This window comes from Bufo gargarizans, chromosome 2, assembly GCF_014858855.1.
Source record: "Bufo gargarizans isolate SCDJY-AF-19 chromosome 2, ASM1485885v1, whole genome shotgun sequence".
Lineage (NCBI taxonomy): Eukaryota > Metazoa > Chordata > Amphibia > Anura > Bufonidae > Bufo > Bufo gargarizans.
Genome location: NC_058081.1, coordinates 575,084,744 through 575,103,441, shown reverse-complemented (window position 1 = coordinate 575,103,441; position 18,698 = coordinate 575,084,744). Strand labels below are relative to the sequence as shown.

The 18,698-nt window shown below is 44.4% G+C and overlaps 1 protein-coding gene across 4 annotated transcripts in view; it reads right to left on the bottom strand.

Annotated features, from left to right (window-relative positions):
• Positions 1-18,698, bottom strand: part of NFRKB (nuclear factor related to kappaB binding protein) — a 44,985-nt gene that overhangs the window by 23,496 nt on the left and 2,791 nt on the right. For 3 of the 4 annotated variants that reach the window (XM_044281744.1, XM_044281746.1, XM_044281745.1), the window contains exons 3-18: positions 15,682-15,883; positions 12,961-13,088; positions 12,700-12,874; positions 12,512-12,613; positions 12,330-12,403; positions 4,460-4,544; positions 2,756-2,942; positions 2,452-2,560; positions 2,043-2,169; positions 1,897-1,962; positions 1,744-1,823; positions 1,526-1,569; positions 1,358-1,418; positions 954-1,128; positions 763-869; positions 3-126 (exon numbers count right to left, since the gene is read on the bottom strand). In XM_044281744.1, the coding sequence (XP_044137679.1) occupies positions 3-126; positions 763-869; positions 954-1,128; positions 1,358-1,418; positions 1,526-1,569; positions 1,744-1,823; positions 1,897-1,962; positions 2,043-2,169; positions 2,452-2,560; positions 2,756-2,942; positions 4,460-4,544; positions 12,330-12,403; positions 12,512-12,613; positions 12,700-12,874; positions 12,961-13,088; positions 15,682-15,883 (1,846 nt within the window). The remainder of the gene's footprint in view (positions 1-2; positions 127-762; positions 870-953; positions 1,129-1,357; positions 1,419-1,525; positions 1,570-1,743; positions 1,824-1,896; positions 1,963-2,042; positions 2,170-2,451; positions 2,561-2,755; positions 2,943-4,459; positions 4,545-12,329; positions 12,404-12,511; positions 12,614-12,699; positions 12,875-12,960; positions 13,089-15,681; positions 15,884-18,698) is intronic. The other variant, XM_044281747.1, reaches the window with a different exon arrangement.

The following is an 18,698-nucleotide window of genomic DNA, read 5'->3' as shown; positions in this document are numbered from 1 at the left end:
ACCAAACTCTTCCTCGCTCCGGTCTCGGTGGAGGTAGATCCAGAGCTTGCGGCCAATATCGTATTTCACACAGGGATCTTTCTCATAGTGCAGTCGGTCCAGAGCTCCGCTCACCACGGTGTTAACCTGATGACCATGAGGAGAGGACACCACATGACAAGGAGTAAGATGACCACACTGAGAAATTACCCGACCCACGAGGTTGTATTAGGTCCCTAAAGTCATCTAACAGGTGCATCTTATGTGACGTCAGGCTTTGCCAGTCATGTGACACAGTCATACAAAGGCTCAGATAGTGACCACTAAGAGCCTATGGACATCTGGACCCTTTATCATCAGTTCTATAATTTATATCCACCCACAAAAGGAAGCAAACAGACTGAAAATCTGAACCTGTGCAGTGCTGTAAATTCCTGGTAAATGGGTTGTCCAGGCTTTTACTATTGATGACCTATCCTCAGGACAGGTCACCAATATCAGATCGGTGAGGGTCCGACACCCAGCACCCCCGTTGCTCAGCTGTACGAGGAGACTGCGCGTGCAGTGTGCACTTGCCATCTCCCGTGTCTCTTCCTGTTCACCACTGCTATGCCATAAACAGCAGCAGGAAGAGAGAAGGCACGTGTGCACTGCGTCTCCTCATACAGCTGAGTAATCTGATATTGATGACCTGTCCTGAGGATAGGTCATCAATAGTAAGAGGCAGGACAACCCCCCCCCCTTTAAGTGCACAGGTTATTGGCCGCACACAGCACAACTCACCTGAGCGCTAGTGACATCCGGTGCCAGGAACTGAGAGTCCTTGAGCAGCTCACAGATTTCGGCACGCGTTCCTTCTCCATTGGGGAGTCGGGCGGCAGCATCTCGCACTAGTGAACAAAGGCAGCAGTTACACTGGATGTCATTACTAATTGCTTCCACTCTAAAGACACTGAAGCATTGCCACTGCTTACCGAGAGACAAAATTGTGACATATGCAGGTCGGTCAGAGCGCAATAGGGAATGCTCTCGCGCTTTGTTCAGTGATGTCTCCTTGTCAAACACACCTTTTACAGGACCCACAACCGACTCGAAGCCATGCATGCGGAATGTGAAGGCTTTGTGAGGCTGCAGGTAACGGTGGCGCTCCTGTGGAAGGGGTGAAATAAGGAACACTGTGAAGAGACTGTGGGGACGCAAAGTGACAAATCATACAGCTCATACCAGGGCTGACATTGGACAGTGTACACACAAGGCCCTCAGAAAACTACGCAAGGCAAAAGGATGATGATCCAGAAACCCCCTCACATAATCATCTCCACAGAGAGTGGTCTGACACAGGCTCCTCAGCTAAATACTTCATCTTCTGAAGTCTTACCTGCTCCTGAAAGATCCGCTTCTCATCCCCAGAACTGGGACGCACAATGTAATCCGTCCTCCTGAAACAAGACACAGGATAAATATACAGAACATTCCCTTCCTAAATTCATGTTTGTGCAGCATGCATGGCCTCGGATCTGCGATAAGTGGTCATGGCATCACTTACACTCTGGGGACTGGCATCCCGGTGTCTGCACACTCTTCATTCTCCTGGAGAAGTAATCAAAAGACAGAGCATACTATTACAACTGTTCTCCTAGGAATAAAACCGAGGCATCAAGAGAGATGTTCAACCTTCGGGGGGGGGGGGGGGAAGAATACCATTATAATGACCCACAAACGCCAATTATAACAAAGTACTAACCACGTCATCACTGCTCTCACCTTGGATAATATGTGATCCTTTGTCTCCAACCAGAGGTGAAATAGTGCCACAAGCTCCTTCTCCGAGTCACAGGGGGGACCTAAAAAACAGAGAAAATGAGATGTCTATTCACTGCAACAGGGTTACGGAAGCATGAGGTGCCGGAGACTCACCAAGACATCTCCACTGCTGGGTTTTTTCCTTGAATTCAACATATGGAGTGAAGCCAGATAAAGTACCTGAGCAGAGAAAACTAAAATGAATCATTTCCCAATATCCCGTCTGTAGATTACTGGATCTCACAGATTCCACCTCTCACCTTTACTGTCCCCACCGAGATACAGGAGAGCAGAATGAACCAATTCACACCAGTTAGAGGCTGCCGAGAACCAACTGTTCAGGGTACTAGTGGCTGACGACTGCCAATATGACACCTTATCCTCCAACTGTAACATAAAATTATCACCATCAACAGTTCAATATAATAAAGTTTAACCACTGTATAATGATAAGTTCTGCAGCTCTCAAACAGACTTTTCATCTCAATTCCTCTAAATGTTCAAGATATCTAATGCCATCAGTGAAAAGCAGGGTCTTTAGTATAGAAACCTAAATGGGCTATGGGGCTCCGATACGAGTACACCGTGCCCCTGGCCGTGTGACTGAATATACTGTAAAAAAAAAAAAAAAAAAAAAAATCGGAGTGCGATGTGATGTTCGCCTCTTACCAGCATGAGACTGGAGGGGCCTTCCACCATCAGAATATCCAGTAACAAGGTAAAGAAGCTAGCCGAAATCTCATTGAATGGTAAAGGCGGCTTCACATCATCCAAGGGTCTGCAGAATAACAAGACAACAAGTTCAAAACCAATCAAGACAAGGAGGCTGCGGTGGGGGCTCTTATGTACTATCCACTATCAAATGTGCTTCTGTCAAAGGTCACGCAGACAACACACACAGATGGTTAGGGGGCAGAAGTCATCGCCTCTGTGCACCTCCAAGAAATCAGCAGATTTGAATGACAGGACTCACTCTTCCTTCACTGCAGTCAGGGGGAAAGGGACAGGTGGATCACTGGGTAACAGTGCAGGCATCAGGTCTGCTTCTTCAGAAACTTCAGGGTAATCATCTGGTTCTGTCTTGATAGGTTTCATCTTCCTCTTTTTCCTTTCATCCCGCTCTTTTACTCTTCTCTTCATAGTCGCCAGATCAAAAAGTGCTGACATACAAAATGAACTAGGGTCAGACACATGAAATCTACATCCACATTAGAGCAACACAAATACAATACAACCTTTACTGAACCCGAGTTACATCCAGTTTCATACTCCAGAGCTGCAGGCACTATTCTGCTGCTGGAGTCACTGTGTACATACATTACTTATCCTGTACTCATCCTGAGTTACATCCTGCATTATACTCCAGAGCTGCAGTCATTATTCTGCTGAAGTAGTCACTGTATAAATACATTATATAACATATCCTGTACTTATCCTCAGTTACAACCTGTATTATACTCCAGAGCTGCACTCGCTATTCTGCTGGTGGAGTCACTGTGTACATACATTACTTATCCTGTACTCATCCTGAGTTACATCCTGTATTATACTCCAGAGCTGCAGTCACTATTCAGGCTGGTAGAGTCACTGTGTACACACATTCCTTATCCTGTACTGATCCTGAGTTGCATACTGTAATACAGTGATGGCGAACCTATGGCACGGGTGCCAGAGGTGGCACTCAGAGCCCTCTCTGTGGGCACCCACACCCTGGAAAAAGACTATGGTGTACTAATATGCCTTAGACTTCTCCTGTCAGTCATCAGCACAGGATGCACTATGAACAGCACAGGCAGCACATGGAATGTAGGCAGGCTATTGTAGATAAATGATAAAGTACATGGAAGATATTCTATATTGGACTGTTGTTTTCAAGGTAAATTGCTGTGTTGGCACTTTGCGATAAATAAGTGGGTTTATGTTGCAGTTTGGGCACTCGGTCTGTAAAAGGTTCCCCTTCACTGCTGTAATATATACCGGAGCTGCACTCAATGTTCTGTTGATGGAATCACTATGAACATACATTACTTATCCTGTACTGATCTTGAGTTACATCCTGTGTTATACTCCAGAGCTGCACTCAATGTTCTGCTGGTGTAGTCACTGTGTACATACATTACTTATCCTGTACTGATCCTGGAGTTACATACTGTATTATATCACGGAGCTGCACTCAGCATTCTGCTAGTGGAGTCACTGTATACATACATTACCTATCCTGTACTGAACCCGAGTTACATCCTGTATCATACTCCTGAGGTGCACTCCCTATTCTGCTGGTAGAGTCATGGTGACCATACATTATTCATGTTGTCATGATCCGAAGTTACATTGTGCATTATACTCCAGAGCTGCACTCATTATTCTGAATGCATATAGGAGCAAATGTCTGATATTGCTATGTATTTGTATATAGTGCAGAGATTCATTTTCCCACAGATGCAGTTGTGGGAACAATTTTCTAAAATGATTTACTTAATAATAGGTCATATTTGTCAGTTTATTAATTTGAGCATTCCTGTTAGGTGAAGCAGTGGTTACTTTGTGCTATTAATATAGTAATAATTAATAATATGTGCGGCAAAACTCAGAAGTGCTTGCGTAATGGAGCAACATACTGCTGCAGGCGCCCCAAGCTGTGGACACCACTTAATACTGTCAGAAAGCTGTCCGTTACCTGCCAGAGAATTCTTCCTGCCGGCATTTACACGAGTCATGATGTCATTCATGGTCACGTCGTCCATCATGAGGTCTGGATGATCCTGCAGCGGAGACAGAGGAGTCATTATATGATCTACAACCACAAAGCATCTGCATATGTGGCCCATGACATCATCATCATGAGTTTCTTACTGTCCCTGGACAGACAGCACAGTGACCCCTAACTGCCTGCATTACAGAATTCAATGTGGCCTGGCTACAGGTGAGAACCATGCCCAGCAGGGGCTTAAAGAGGTTTTCCAGACTCCTGATATTGAAGACCTATCCTCAGGATAAGTGATGGTCTGACACCCCACATCCCCACTGATCAGCTGTTCCCTGTAGCCTCTGGCACTGGAATTAGCTCTTGAATGGAGCAAGAAGTAAAGCTCTATTCAACGTATAGTGGCCGTGCTGGGTTACTCCCGTTGAATTGAATAAGAACCGAGCTGCAGTAACCCGCCATGGCGACTACACTTTGCTTCCCGTTCCATTCAAAATGCTAGTTCCAGCACCAGAGGATGCAGGTAACAGCTGATCCAAGGGGTGCAGGGTGTCGAGCCCCCAATGATCAGATATTGACGACCTATTCTGAGGACAGGTCATCAATATCAAGGAGCCTAAAAAACCTATTTAAAGGGCTTCTGTCAGCCCACTAAACCGTTTTTTTTTTTTGGTTAATATTAATCCCTACACTGCAAGCTCCCTGTACATATGCTAAATATTCATTTTTGTTCAGTAGATTTTGTTAAAAATCAAGTTTTATAATATGTAAATTACCTTGCTACCAGCAAGTAGGGCGGCTACTTGCTGGTAGCAGCCGCATCCTCCTCATCATGACGCCCCCTCTGCCGTTTGATTGACAGGGCCAGGGAACGGGTTCGTTCTCTGCTGGCCCTGTTTGAATTCAAAATATCGCGCCTGCGCCGTACCTTTCTTTAATCGGTGCAGGCGCACTGAGAGGCGGCCTCTCTCCCGGCCGCTCCATCCTCAATGCGCCTGCGCCGGGTGTAGATGTGACGTCATCTGCGCAGGCGCACTGAGAGGCGGCCGCTCTGTCGGCCGCTCCATCCTCAATGCGCCTGCGCCGATGACGTCACATCTACACCCGGCGCAGGCGCATTGAGGATGGAGCGGCCGCCTCTCAGTGCGCCTGCGCTGATTAAAGACAGGTACGGCGCAGGCGCGATATTTTGAATTCAAACAGGGCCAGCAGAGAACGATCCCGTTCCCTGGCCCTGTCAATCAAACGGCGGAGGGGGCGTCATGATGAGAGGAGGATGCGGCTGCCCTACTTGCTGGTAGCAAGGTAATTTACATATTATAAAACTTGATTTTTAACAAAATCTACTGAACAAAAATGAATATTTAGCATATGTACAGGGAGCTTGCAGTGTAGGGATTAATATTAACCGGGGGAAAAAAACGGTTTAGTGGGCTGACAGAAGCCCTTTAAATGGGTTGTCCACATTATTTATATTGATGTCCCATCCTCAGGATGGGTCATTAATTTCAGATCAGCGGGGGTCCGACACCTGGCACCCCCGCCGATCAGCTGCTTCAAAGGGACTGTGGTATACATTTAAATAGGAACGAGCCGTCCTATTGAAAAGAATGGGGCGGCTTAGGTGTAATTACAATGGCAAGCAGGAAAACAATGAAGAGAAGGCTGCGCTGGTACGATGCACAGCCTTCTCTTCAAACAGCTGATCGGCGGGGGTGCCAGGTGTTGGCCCCTGCTAAACTGTTATTGAGGACCTATCCTGCTGTCATTGTGAATGAATTTCTACCTGCCCTGCCTGTGGCAGGAAAGGGTTAATTGACTGTCTTTGAAAAATAAAATAAAATGTTATAGCTATATTTATTTGTTTTTGCTATAGTTAGTATAACAGTCTTTTGTGTGTGCAATATACACACGAATATTTATATATGAAAAGAAAATAAATATTCTAGTATTAGTGTATAGCGGTTTTTTGCTTACATCATATAACTACATATACATCTTTTTGTTGGTGCGCAAACGTCTTAGCTTTTTTTCATAAAAAAAGAAATAAGCGTTACATTTAGTAATAGTATAGTAGTCTATCACGTGTGACTTATACATGCATATAGTTATTTTATTCCATACATTTTCACACATTTTCTCCACCTAATTCCTTTCAGTTTCACCAAGAAAGCAAAAAGCTTAAAATGTCCAAATTTCCCCTAGATGACTATCTTAAAAGTGGAGGTCAACATAAAAAATTTAAATAAAAAAAAAAAAGTCATTTTGAAGGAGTTTCTAAAGCTTTTGCACTGTACTATATATACCGTATATGTTCTGGTTAGTATGGTGCCATAGAACCAGCAATAGGAAAATAGGCCTCCAAAATCTATAAAAGCACTCCGCTCATTTCAGGTCTTGCGGGAGCCCAGCCAGTGGACAAATGACACAAGTAGCATCCATTTTCACACTACAAATCTTTTGTAAAAATTCAAGCAAAATCCAGAAAAATACATATTTTTCATAATTTTTACAGTTTTTCCTTCAATAAATATATTTTTATATATCTGTCTTCAAATGGCACAAAAGAAAGGTCTAATGCGTCCTGGAAAAATAATTTCAAGTTCACGTAGGTCAGCTGAGAAGTTAGTTATTTGCAGTTAGATAAGCCCAATGCTAAAGTTAAAAAGCTGGTCTGGTAAAGAAGGGAGGTGATCACTCCGGTAATGAAGTGATTAACCAAAGGCTCATGGGTCCCAGTCTGTGGGGCAACGCCCACAAGACTTCTCCCCATGTTCAACAGCTTCAGACCATCTGTTCCTTTTTAGCAGCATCACTGGGTCTCTTAAAGGGGTTGGCCACTCTTTAATCACTTTCCACTACTGTATACTTCCTAATAGACTTCATTAAACACACCTGCCTGCTTCTCTTTCAGTTATAAGCCACGCCCCCTTAGTCCTGCTCTGCCTTGCAGCGGAGTTCGTCCATGGCTGCACGTGACATGGAGGAGCTTGGGAGGAAGCTCGTCCATGCGCATGTGCAGCCTGCTCCTGTCAGTGGTCGGCTCCCTGCTGCCCGCTCCAACTGACAGGAATCAGCTGCTTGTTCCCTCTCTACAAACGGCTGATTCCTGTCAGAAGCTGGCTGTGATAAAAACCTTCAGTCCCTACTGCAGTAGCTACTTAGTCAATCCTCATCCCCTCTACAACACCACTACACAGCCGAGCCGCTAAGCCACGCCCACCGGTTCCACTAGGCCACACCCCTGCAACCAACAGGGAAAGCAGGACATCTAGCCAGGAACAAGGATAGATATATATATATATATATATATACACACAGTGGAGGAAATAATTATTTGACCCCTCACTGATTTTGTAAGTTTGTCCAATGACAAAGAAATGAAAAGTCTCAGAACAGTATCATTTCAATGGTAGGTTTATTGTAACAGTGGCAGATAGCACATCAAAAGGAAAATCGAAAAAATAACTTTAAATAAAAGATAGCAACTGATTTGCATTTCATTGAGTGCAATAAGTATTTGAACCCCTACCAACCATTAAGAGTTCTGGCTCCCACAGAGTGGTTAGACACTTCTACTCAATTAGTCACCCTCATTAAGGACACCTGTCTTAACTAGTCACCTGTATAAAAGACACCTGTCCACAGAATCAATCAATCAAGCAGACTCCAAACTCTCCAACATGGGAAAGACCAAAGAGCTGTCCAAGGATGTCAGAGACAAAATTGTAGACCTGCACAAGGCTGGAATGGGCTACAAAACCATTAGCAAGAAGCTGGGAGAGAAGGTGACAACTGTTGGTGCGATTGTTCGAAAATGGAAGGAGCACAAAATGACCATCAATCGACCTCGCTCTGGGGCTCCACGCAAGATCTCACCTCGTGGGGTGTCAATGGTTCTGAGAAAGGTGAAAAAGCATCCTAGAACTACACGGGAGGAGTTAGTTAATGACCTCAAATTAGCAGGGACCACAGTCACCAAGAAAACCATTGGAAACACATTACACCGCAATGGATTAAAATCCTGCAGGGCTCGCAAGGTCCCCCTGCTCAGGAAGGCACATGTGCAGGCCCGTCTGAAGTTTGCCAATGAACACCTGAATGATTCAGAGAGTGACTGGGAGAAGGTGCTGTGGTCTGATGAGACCAAAATAGAGCTCTTTGGCATTAACTCAACTCGCTGTGTTTGGAGGAAGAAAAATGCTGCCTATGACCCCCAAAACACCGTCCCCACCGTCAAGCATGGGGGTGGAAACATTTTGCTTTGGGGGTGTTTTTCTGCTAAGGGCACAGGACAACTTATTCGCATAAACGGGAAAATGGACGGAGCCATGTATCGTGAAATCCTGAGCGACAACCTCCTTCCCTCTGCCAGGAAACTGAAAATGGGTCGTGGATGGGTGTTCCAGCACGACAATGACCCAAAACATACAGCAAAGGCAACAAAGGAGTGGCTCAAGAAGAAGCACATTAAGGTCATGGAGTGGCCTAGTCAGTCTCCGGACCTTAATCCAATCGAAAACCTATGGAGGGAGCTCAAGCTCAGAGTTGCACAGAGACAGCCTCGAAACCTTAGGGATTTAGAGATGATCTGCAAAGAGGAGTGGACCAACATTCCTCCTAAAATGTGCACAAACTTGGTCATCAATTACAAGAAACGTTTGACCTCTGTGCTTGCAAACAAGGGTTTTTCCACCAAGTATTAAGTCTTTTTTTGTTAGAGGGTTCAAATACTTATTTCACTCAATGAAATGCAAATCAGTTGCTATCTTTTATTTAAAGTTATTTTTTTTGATGTGCTATCTGCCACTGTTACAATAAACCTACCATTGAAATGATACTGTTCTGAGACTTTTCATTTCTTTGTCATTGGACAAACTTACAAAATCAGTGAGGGGTCAAATAATTATTTCCTCCACTGTGTGTGTGTGTATATATATATATATATATATATATAGTATATATAGTGTATATATATATATATATATATATATATATATATATATATATATATATATACACACACACACACACACACACTAATATACATACACATGTATATATACATATATTTACACACACGTGTATATATGTATATACATTATGCATTGCAATGCATGGGCACCAACCCATTCACTTTAATAGGGTCTGCAATCGGCATCCCACAGTACTTTTTCGCAGTGCGGAGGCATGGACAGAAAACCCATGGATGCACTCCATAGGTTTCCGATCTGTGCTTCCATTCCCCACCACACGGTATCTTTCGGATTTCAGACCCATCACTTGATACGGTGCACACACGGCTGATGCCTATATATTGTGGACCCCCTGATCGCGTGCCACAATACAGGCACAGGCAGGCTATGGTCATGTGCATGAGGCCTAAAGCCATACCTCCCTCCAGTATCCTGCAGGATAGTCCCAGATTTCAGTGGCGGTCCTGGTACGGGGGAGGTATGTCCAAAATGCATCAGTTTTGCCCTAATGCATTCTGTATGGAAAAGGATCCCCTCAGAATGCATCAGTTTGACTCCGATCAGTCACCATTCAGACCTTTGGAGACGGACACCAAAACGCTGCTTGCAGCATTTTGGTGTCCGTCTGATGAAGCTGAGCCAAACGGATTCGTCCTGACACCCAATGTAAGTCAATGGGGACGGATCCGTTTTCTCTGGCACAATAGAAAACGGATCCGTCCCCATTGACTTTCACTGGTGTTCCAAGACGGATCCGTCATGGTTAAAGAAGACCTAATACAAACGGATCCGTTCATGACGGATGCATGCGGTTATATTTTGGTAACAAAACAGTTTTTTGCAGATCCATGACGCAAAAACACAAGTGTGAAAGTAGCCTTGGGCACATGGTGTCCCTCTTCCTTCTATTGTAAAGTTGGGAGGTATGCTGAAGCACTCATGAAATGACACCTAATGTGCTGTTGTCACTATGGCATCACAAGTAGGCAGAGATGTCATGTGACCACTCCTCTGAAGATGCTTGCTGTGATGCATGCTGGGATTTTTACTTTCACTTTGCAGCTGCTCCACCCACACAGCCTCTCATTAATGGGAGCATACTATGCTAAATGATATATATACAGTATATCTGTCATGATACAAATTCCTCTTGGCTTTAGTTCTTGTCTGGGGCAGTTTATTTGTTTTTATACTAATGATGGCCAAGCCCTTTAAGTGACCCATCAATTTACTTATTTTAGTCACTTATATAACGCCATCATATTTCGCAGCGCTTTACAGACCTCATCACTTGCCGTCCCCATTGCAGCTCACAATCTAAATTCCCTGACAGTATGGCCATGGAGTCTAGAAGGAAACCCACACATACCAGGGAGAACATACAAACTCCATGCTGTTATCCATGGTCGGATTCGAACCTAGGAGCGCAGCGCTGCAAGGCATCAATGCTAACCACTGAGCCACAATGCAGCAGTAACATCCAGGTTCACTGTCAGGGTCTTAAAAGAAGATGGACACAAAACCACCAAGACATGTTCTGAACCCCCTACCACCCCACCTTTTCTAAGATGGCAGGTTTAGATAAGTGGCTCAGCTCTATTCATGGGAGTACAGCGCTATAATGCGGTCATCAAATAATGTTCTGAAACACAATGATTACAGTGCAGTTGCAATTTCTCCGATAGGAGTCATTTGCTTCTCAATAGCAACCACATTATCTAAGGAGTTTGACAGAGCAGACACAGGGGCCAAATGGTGCTCTTTTTACAGTTCCATGGACGCACTTGGTCTCTGGTTTCAGCCAGTGCAGTCAACTTTAATCTATTTGAGCGGGTACATCCTGATATGGGCCTCCTATTAGTTAGCAGGCATTCCTACACACTACCGCCACTCTAAGTAGTGGTGGGGTGCAATGTAATGATCTGTACAGCAATGTGCTATGAGAACACTGTAAGCTTTGCAGCCAGCTGTCTGCATTCTTCTCCACAGACTCCCTTTCCTGACTTTATGCTGCTAGTTTTGCCATTAAAAGGCTAATAATCTGACAGCAGGAGATGTCTGTCAGCCTGAGCATCCATAATCATCTTCTCCTGTTTCCTCCAGTTCAGCTTCTCAGAGCGCAGAAACATTTATGATACATAGACTGCAAGACATCAAAAAAGTACCATCAGCCTTAGGGTGGTGAGGGGGACTCATGGACCCCTATGACACTGAAGACCCGTCATCTGTAAATGAAGATTAATCTCTGTATGGTGAAAAGTTCAGTAACTTTCTTAATGCTGGGCTTCTTTCCCTCACCTTTTTCAAGATATCTACATCTCTCATTGAATGGGAACAATGCTGTAGAAGTTCCTAAACACTGAACAAGGCACCATCTGACGGCAGAACTGAATATTTCTACTCACGCAGACAGACATTTTTATAACTTTGAGCAACTGAAACAAAAAGTTGAGCAAGTTTACTCTTCGTGTCCAGGTTTCGGGCAAGTTTACTATTCGGGTCCATTCACACGTCGGATCCGCAATACACCCGGCCGGCACCCCCATAGAACTGCCTATTCTTGTCCTCAATTGCGGACAAGTAAAGGACATGTTCTATTTTTTTCCGGAGCTGCGGACCGGAAGATCGGGGCCTTGCTCCGGAAATGTGGAGAGCACACTGTGTGCCGTCTGCCTCCATTCCTGCCCCATTGTGAATGAATGGGTTCGCACACGTTCAGGATATTGCGGAACGGATGCAGACCCATTCCACAGACGTATGAATTGAGCCGTAAAGTGAGGCACTCGGTGTACAAGAACTGCATTATTTATATAAAACCGGGCTGATCTAGACAAAGGGTCATCAGGGCTATGCGCTATGTCACTTACTGGCTGATATTTCCTCTTCTCACAGTGTTTTCGTAGCAACAGCTTGAAGTCACGCTCCGTGAGCTCAACTTTATCTTCAACAGAAAAAAAAAAAAACGGAGTTCAAGTCTAGATCTTAGCTCCAAAATATGTGAAGATAATGTCAGACAGTCCACCATTTCTGGAGGGTGTGGACTACTTACCTGCAGTCTTCATGTCCTGAGTGGAAAGTGTGGGGACTGAGCGGACTGGAAGGGCAGCCCCAGGGGACTGGATGGGTGACCCCGGTAACCACGTGCTCAAATCTAAATATGAATGAAGAGTCTTTATTACCCCTACAGAATTGGTGTCAGTGGGAGGACACATAAGGCCCGGAGTCTTGGATCCTCACCTTCCTCCTCAGAGGACAGGGTGGTGTCTCCACACTCCTCCTTCACTTCTCGCAGGATCTTTAGGTAACGCCGCTGCGCCCGCCTCTCTCTCTCCTCGGGCGAGTTTCGCAATGAGGCTGGTTTCCTCTTAATCATCAGGTCGGGACCCTTCTTTCTTGCAACATCTAAAAGTTCCTATAAACAGTAGATCCATCCAGATTATTGACACTGGTGCAGAGAAGCAGCACTAGACGTCACTGCTGATGATTGAGGGGGATTACCTTCCTGGATGCCAGGATTTGCTTCAGTAGGTTGTGAAAATACTGCTGCTGAGACGTCAGGTATCTCTTATACTGGGACTTCAGACACAGCTGCCGATACCTTACCACCTCCGGGTTCAAATGGCCGTCTGATAGGCAAAGATAAGGGGAAGTGTATATATATATTTAAGCTATATAAGATTCATGACCCCCCTTCCATCTGCCTGGAAGTAACTGGGCCACATACATCAGATTATATAAAGGGGTCAGGTATGTTAAAGTTTAATCTTGGATAACCCCTTTAACTTATTCATTAAATATGGAAAAGTTAAGCCAGCCAGACTATATTTCACCTGATCAATAACATCTCAACTTTTTTTTTTTTTCTATTGACTCCTCAAGGATACAATTATTTTAGCATTTTTCACCCCCCCACCTCCCAATTTTGAGAGCAATAATGTATTTTTCATAGGTGTTGGCCCTATAACAGTTTATTTGCAGTACAACTTTTTGTAACTCACTCATGTGCCACCTAAAACATTTTCGGTCAATTAAAACCAGATAGTAGCGACACATTTTTTGTATCTACTTTTATTTTCTAAATGTAGATTCTTTATTCGATTTTCTATGCGAGATTATGCAGGCAGCCAACCGGCCGTTGTCATCAGCATTTAGATATATGCTTTCCAGCAACCACATGGACCACAGGCACAGCAGACCAGAGAGGACTCACTCATGTCTATAGGAGTCATCTAGACATGACCCTGTGACTTTTGCAGGGGGAGTAGATAAGCTGTGACCATCACATATTGTGAATGGCCTATCCTTTCTTAAACTATACAGAAGTACGGTATTATCTGTCGCTGTAAACCTGCCTAACTACTGAGGAGTGATCTCTACAGAACAAGAAAGTCTCAGCATATTAGGCGTAGGGCCCATTCAGACAACCATATATTTGTGTCCACATCCGTTCCACAATTTTGTGGAATGGATGCGAACCCACTCATTTCATTGCTGGAAGCTGCCTAAAGACCCGCCGTCCCCATTAAATATAATGGGGACCAGCAGAGATCCGGACTCAGACGCAACCCAGCCGTCAGACTAAAACAGCAGTGCGCAGCTTGGCATCTCAGCTCAGCATGTGACTGATGAACGTAACGTCATACGGCCTGGGAAAAGCTGGAGAAGGCTGCAGCGCTACTGCGCGCACGGCTTTCTTTTCAAACAGCTGATCCGCAGGGGTCCCAGGTGTCGGACTCCCACTGTTCAGATTCTGATTACCTATCCAGAGGATAAGTCATCAGTAAAAAAAACACAAACTCCTTTAACCACCTAACTGTTTTGCCCCAGTCCAGCTCCAGCAGTGGGAAAAGTAGCTAACTGGAGGGGAAGGGCTGCTTTAGATTCTGCCATCTCCTGAATGGTACCAGCATGCAACTGGTCTTGTTTGAAAGCTGACATTTCAAACTTTTAGACAATACCAGAATGACAATACCAGATATGTTCAGTACAGGGGAAGATATCACTGATAGAAATTGGCATACTGTGAATGCAGCTGAACATAAAAGTAAAAACAGGTATTACCAGCGATTATTCCCGACTCAATTTCTAACAGTGATTTCTCCTCTGTTGCTTGGACTTTAGCTGTTTAGCTGGAATGTCAGCTTTCAAACAAGACCAGTTGCATATTTCTAGCTGCTACCATTCAGGAGATATCTGCATCTAAAGCACGCCTACCCCCTCCAGTTAGCTACTTTTACCACTGCTCGAGCTGGACTCGGGCAAAACAGTTAGGTGGTTAGATGCCACGTGTCTGGTGGGATTTTTTTCATGCTACAAATAAAAGTGTTGCTTTAATCTACAGACTGCTATGCTTACACCAGTAACCAGGAATGTACAGAATATATACACTATAGCTCTAACTTACCCATCGACTTCCAATAATTTATATTTTTTGAAAGGAAAGGGGGTTATGGTAATTATTATTTCTTTTTTTACTTTTACAGCATTTTTTGTATAGTAAACAACATTTTGCCTTCATTTTTGGGTACACAAAAGTAATGAGGGGGTGTAAAACACTGGTCTATGATATTTCCTGAGATGCCAGAGGATACGCCTAGTTTATGCGCAGGCCGTGTCATATATTAGGCGCATCCTCCAGGAGCTTGTGCACCTAAACAGAGAGTCCAGCTGTATGTTACTTAGCTCCTAATCCTGTGCCTCTCCGAGCAGCACATTTAAAGGGCTTTGTGTACCAACTAGAGATGCGCGAATTTCGTTCACGCTTCGTTTGGTGGTAAAAGCAGAACTGCGTTATGGATTCGATTACCACAGACCATAACGCAATTCTATGACGGAATGCCTTGAGAGGCATTCCGTTATTCATTCCTTCATAATAGAAGTCTATGGGCTGCAAAACGGATCCGTCCTGTTTCCGTTATGCAAAATGCCTCTCAAGGCATTCCGTCATAGAATTGTGTTATGGTCTGTGGTAATCGAATCCATAACGCAATTCTGCTTTTACTACCAAATGAAGCGTGAACGAATTTCATAACCTGAAATTCGCTCGTCTCTAGTACCAACCACCAGAGCCTTAAAAGTACAATTGTAAACAATCATATTCTCATTCACAGCAAGCAGAGATCTTGGAACTGAAATACATAGCAAATTAGTGAGCTGCCTTTGTTTGTGATTATACGACGATTCCGATTTATTATGTGACAGAAGCAGAGTCAAACTCACCCCTGAAGAGCTTCTGGGCAATGTGCACAGGATTCCCAAAGTGGAAGTTCTCCCCCCTGAAGAGGGACTGAACAGTCTGCTCCTGCTGCTCCATGTTGTTCTCTGGGAAGGATGGAAGAAATTGGCGCAAGTGTTCCCGCTGCGAGTCTGACAAGACGTTCTGCCATGTGTCCATGCTGACCACATCAAAGAAGAGCTCATGCTGTGGACAGAGAGAAATAGAAACACTGAAATCCCAAGAGCAAATGGAGAAATCAGATCACCCATCATCCCTACTAGGAAGTCAGCGATCCACTGCTGTATAATCAGGCACTTCCTGGTTTCGGCTACAAAAAACGTAGGGGTCATTAATCTGAAATATGCCAAAATTAGGCGTATTTCAGGCACAGATGGAGTCTCAACGTTTAGTTGCGCCGCAATCTGCGACTTTTCCAGCTCACACCAGGTCTAAAATCGCAGGCGGGGGAAGGGGCGGCAGGCCCGTCTGATTTACCATTTTCTATGCCTGTTTTTGGCGTAGAAAATAGTCTAAATGTAGGACAGCAAGGAAGCTGTTTTACATTTAAAAGTGGCACTGGAAGCGCCTTTTCAAAACTTCACCGGATTCACCGCCAGCTATGGGCCTTTATTAAGACTGGCATCTAGACCGGCGTTTTAGATGCCAGCTATGGGCCTTTATTAAGGCTGGCATCTAAAACGCCGGTCTCAATAAATTAGATTTGACATTCTGGAGCCTGGGCTAGCTGGCTGACAGAACCTGTGGTGGCTGCTGCATTAATCAAAATGGCTGCAACCCAGCTTTTCTGGACACAGAAGAGTAATAAAGGCTGAAGTGAATTTTGAAAAATCTGTGTTGAAGCCGACTTGACATAATGATGCAGTGGCCATGGAGCATTATGGATCTAGAACCCACAGAATCAAGCATCTGATAGAGGGCCACAGTATGGGGATGTTCTCCACAGGCATCACTAGCAGCATATACCAATTCTAACCTGACCCGTACTGCAGCACCCCTGCCGAGTTACCACCAATAATCAGCGAATGAGAACACCTCCTGGAACTAATACTTCTTACAGCTGAAGGTTTGCTACAATTTCATCTGGTCTAGACAATGCTCAGTGAGGTGAACACGCCGATTACTGGTGGGAGATCCACCAATAAGAGTGGGCACCGTTTTTGGGGAGATAACCTTGCTTTAGCAAGGGGTAGCCCAGAGTGATGATAATTGGTATATTTTATTTAAGCATTATTAAATGTTATGTTTGAAACCTACTGGCAGTGATAATGCACTGATACACTGTAACAAACCCTCAGCATAATGAAGTATTCAGTCCATACAGGATTTCTGTGTCTGAATTCCTCCATTCGCTGACAGCAAGCATGCATAGCTGATTTATTGCAGTCATTTCTGTGACAGAAAATCCCTCTTATTTTTCTGAGTAGGGTTGGTTCTGCAGCAAGAACATAGATTTCTGCAAAAAAATCTGTTGCATGAACAAACAAGAGATGATCCATCACTGTGGTAAAAAAAAATATAACAATCAGCTTTTAAAGGGAACCTGTCACCGGGATTTTGGGTATAGAGCCGAGGACATGGGTTGCTAGATGGCCGCTAGCAGATCCGCAATACCCAGTCCCCATAGCTCTGTGTGCTTTTATTGTGTATAAAGAACGATTTGATCCACATGCAAATTAACCTGAGAGGAGTCCCATTGTTTTTTCTTACACAATAAAAGCACACAGAGCTATGGGGACTGGGTATTGCGGATGTGCTAGCGGCCATCTAGCAACCCACGTCCTCAGCTCTATACACAAAATCACGGCGACAGGTTCCCTTTAATTGATTATAAAAAAATAAATAAAAAAAATCAGCAACCATACTCCACAATACAGAAAAATATAGACACTCTTCGGACCCGTACGGGCACTGGCCATGGGCACCTTCAGGCATCAAAGTACATTAGGACATCGGTAGCACAGACAAGGAAGGGGTCTGATATTTGAAATACTGATAGTTTATGACAAACTATAGAGCAATAGAAGCAGGCTGACGTGTAAATCTGCTGACAGATTCCCTTTAATGGCTTATCCTGAAGACAGGGCATCAACATCAAAATCCTGGACAACCCCCTTAAAGAGGTTTTCTGGGATTTTGATACTGATGACCTATCCTCAGGACAGGTCATCAGTATCTGATTGTGGGGGTCCGACACTCGGGACCCCAGCAATTAGCTGTTTGAAAAGGCACCAGCTCTCCTGTGAGCTCCGCGCTCAGCAGGCACGGTGCCGTATAGCGGCTGTGCTTGGTATGGCGCCCCACTAAAATGAATGGGGCTGAGCACGATACCAAGCATAGCCTCTATACAATGTACAGCACCGTGCCTGGTGAGCTGCGAGATGTCCGTGGCACTCACAGGAGTGCCATTGCCTTCTCAAACAGCTGATCATGGGGGTCCCGGACTCCCACCAATCAGATACTAATGACCTCTGATATGTCCGATTACCAAAATACATTGTCTTGTGCAAATATTACATAAAAAAACTACACTTATAAGGTAACTAAAAGACAGCAATAGGCCTCACAGTTACCAAGCTGAGGTACTGCGCCGTTCTGAGAATAAGCCTAGTCACTGAACAGGCAATTTGAAGCATAAAGATGCCAGCTAGTGTAGCAAACAAATGTGTCAGCAACTTTAGCCAATGCAAAGCTAGCAGGCAGTATAAAAAGCAACAGTGTTATTATAGTAAGCCCAGAGGGGGTACACACAGGCATTCAGCAAAAAAAGACAAAATTGTCCATAACACGTTGCTATTGTTACACCAGCCTGCACTATTAGTAAGTCAATTGCAACGTAGCACACAAAGGGTCTGCAGTAGAGAGTTTTATGGTTCAATTTGTTTTTACTGAAAACCATATGCATCTGAATATATGCAACATGAGAAGGTTACATTGAGCATATGCAATATGCGAAAATTACAAAATTACATATTAAATCAGCATAACGAAAATAGGTTCA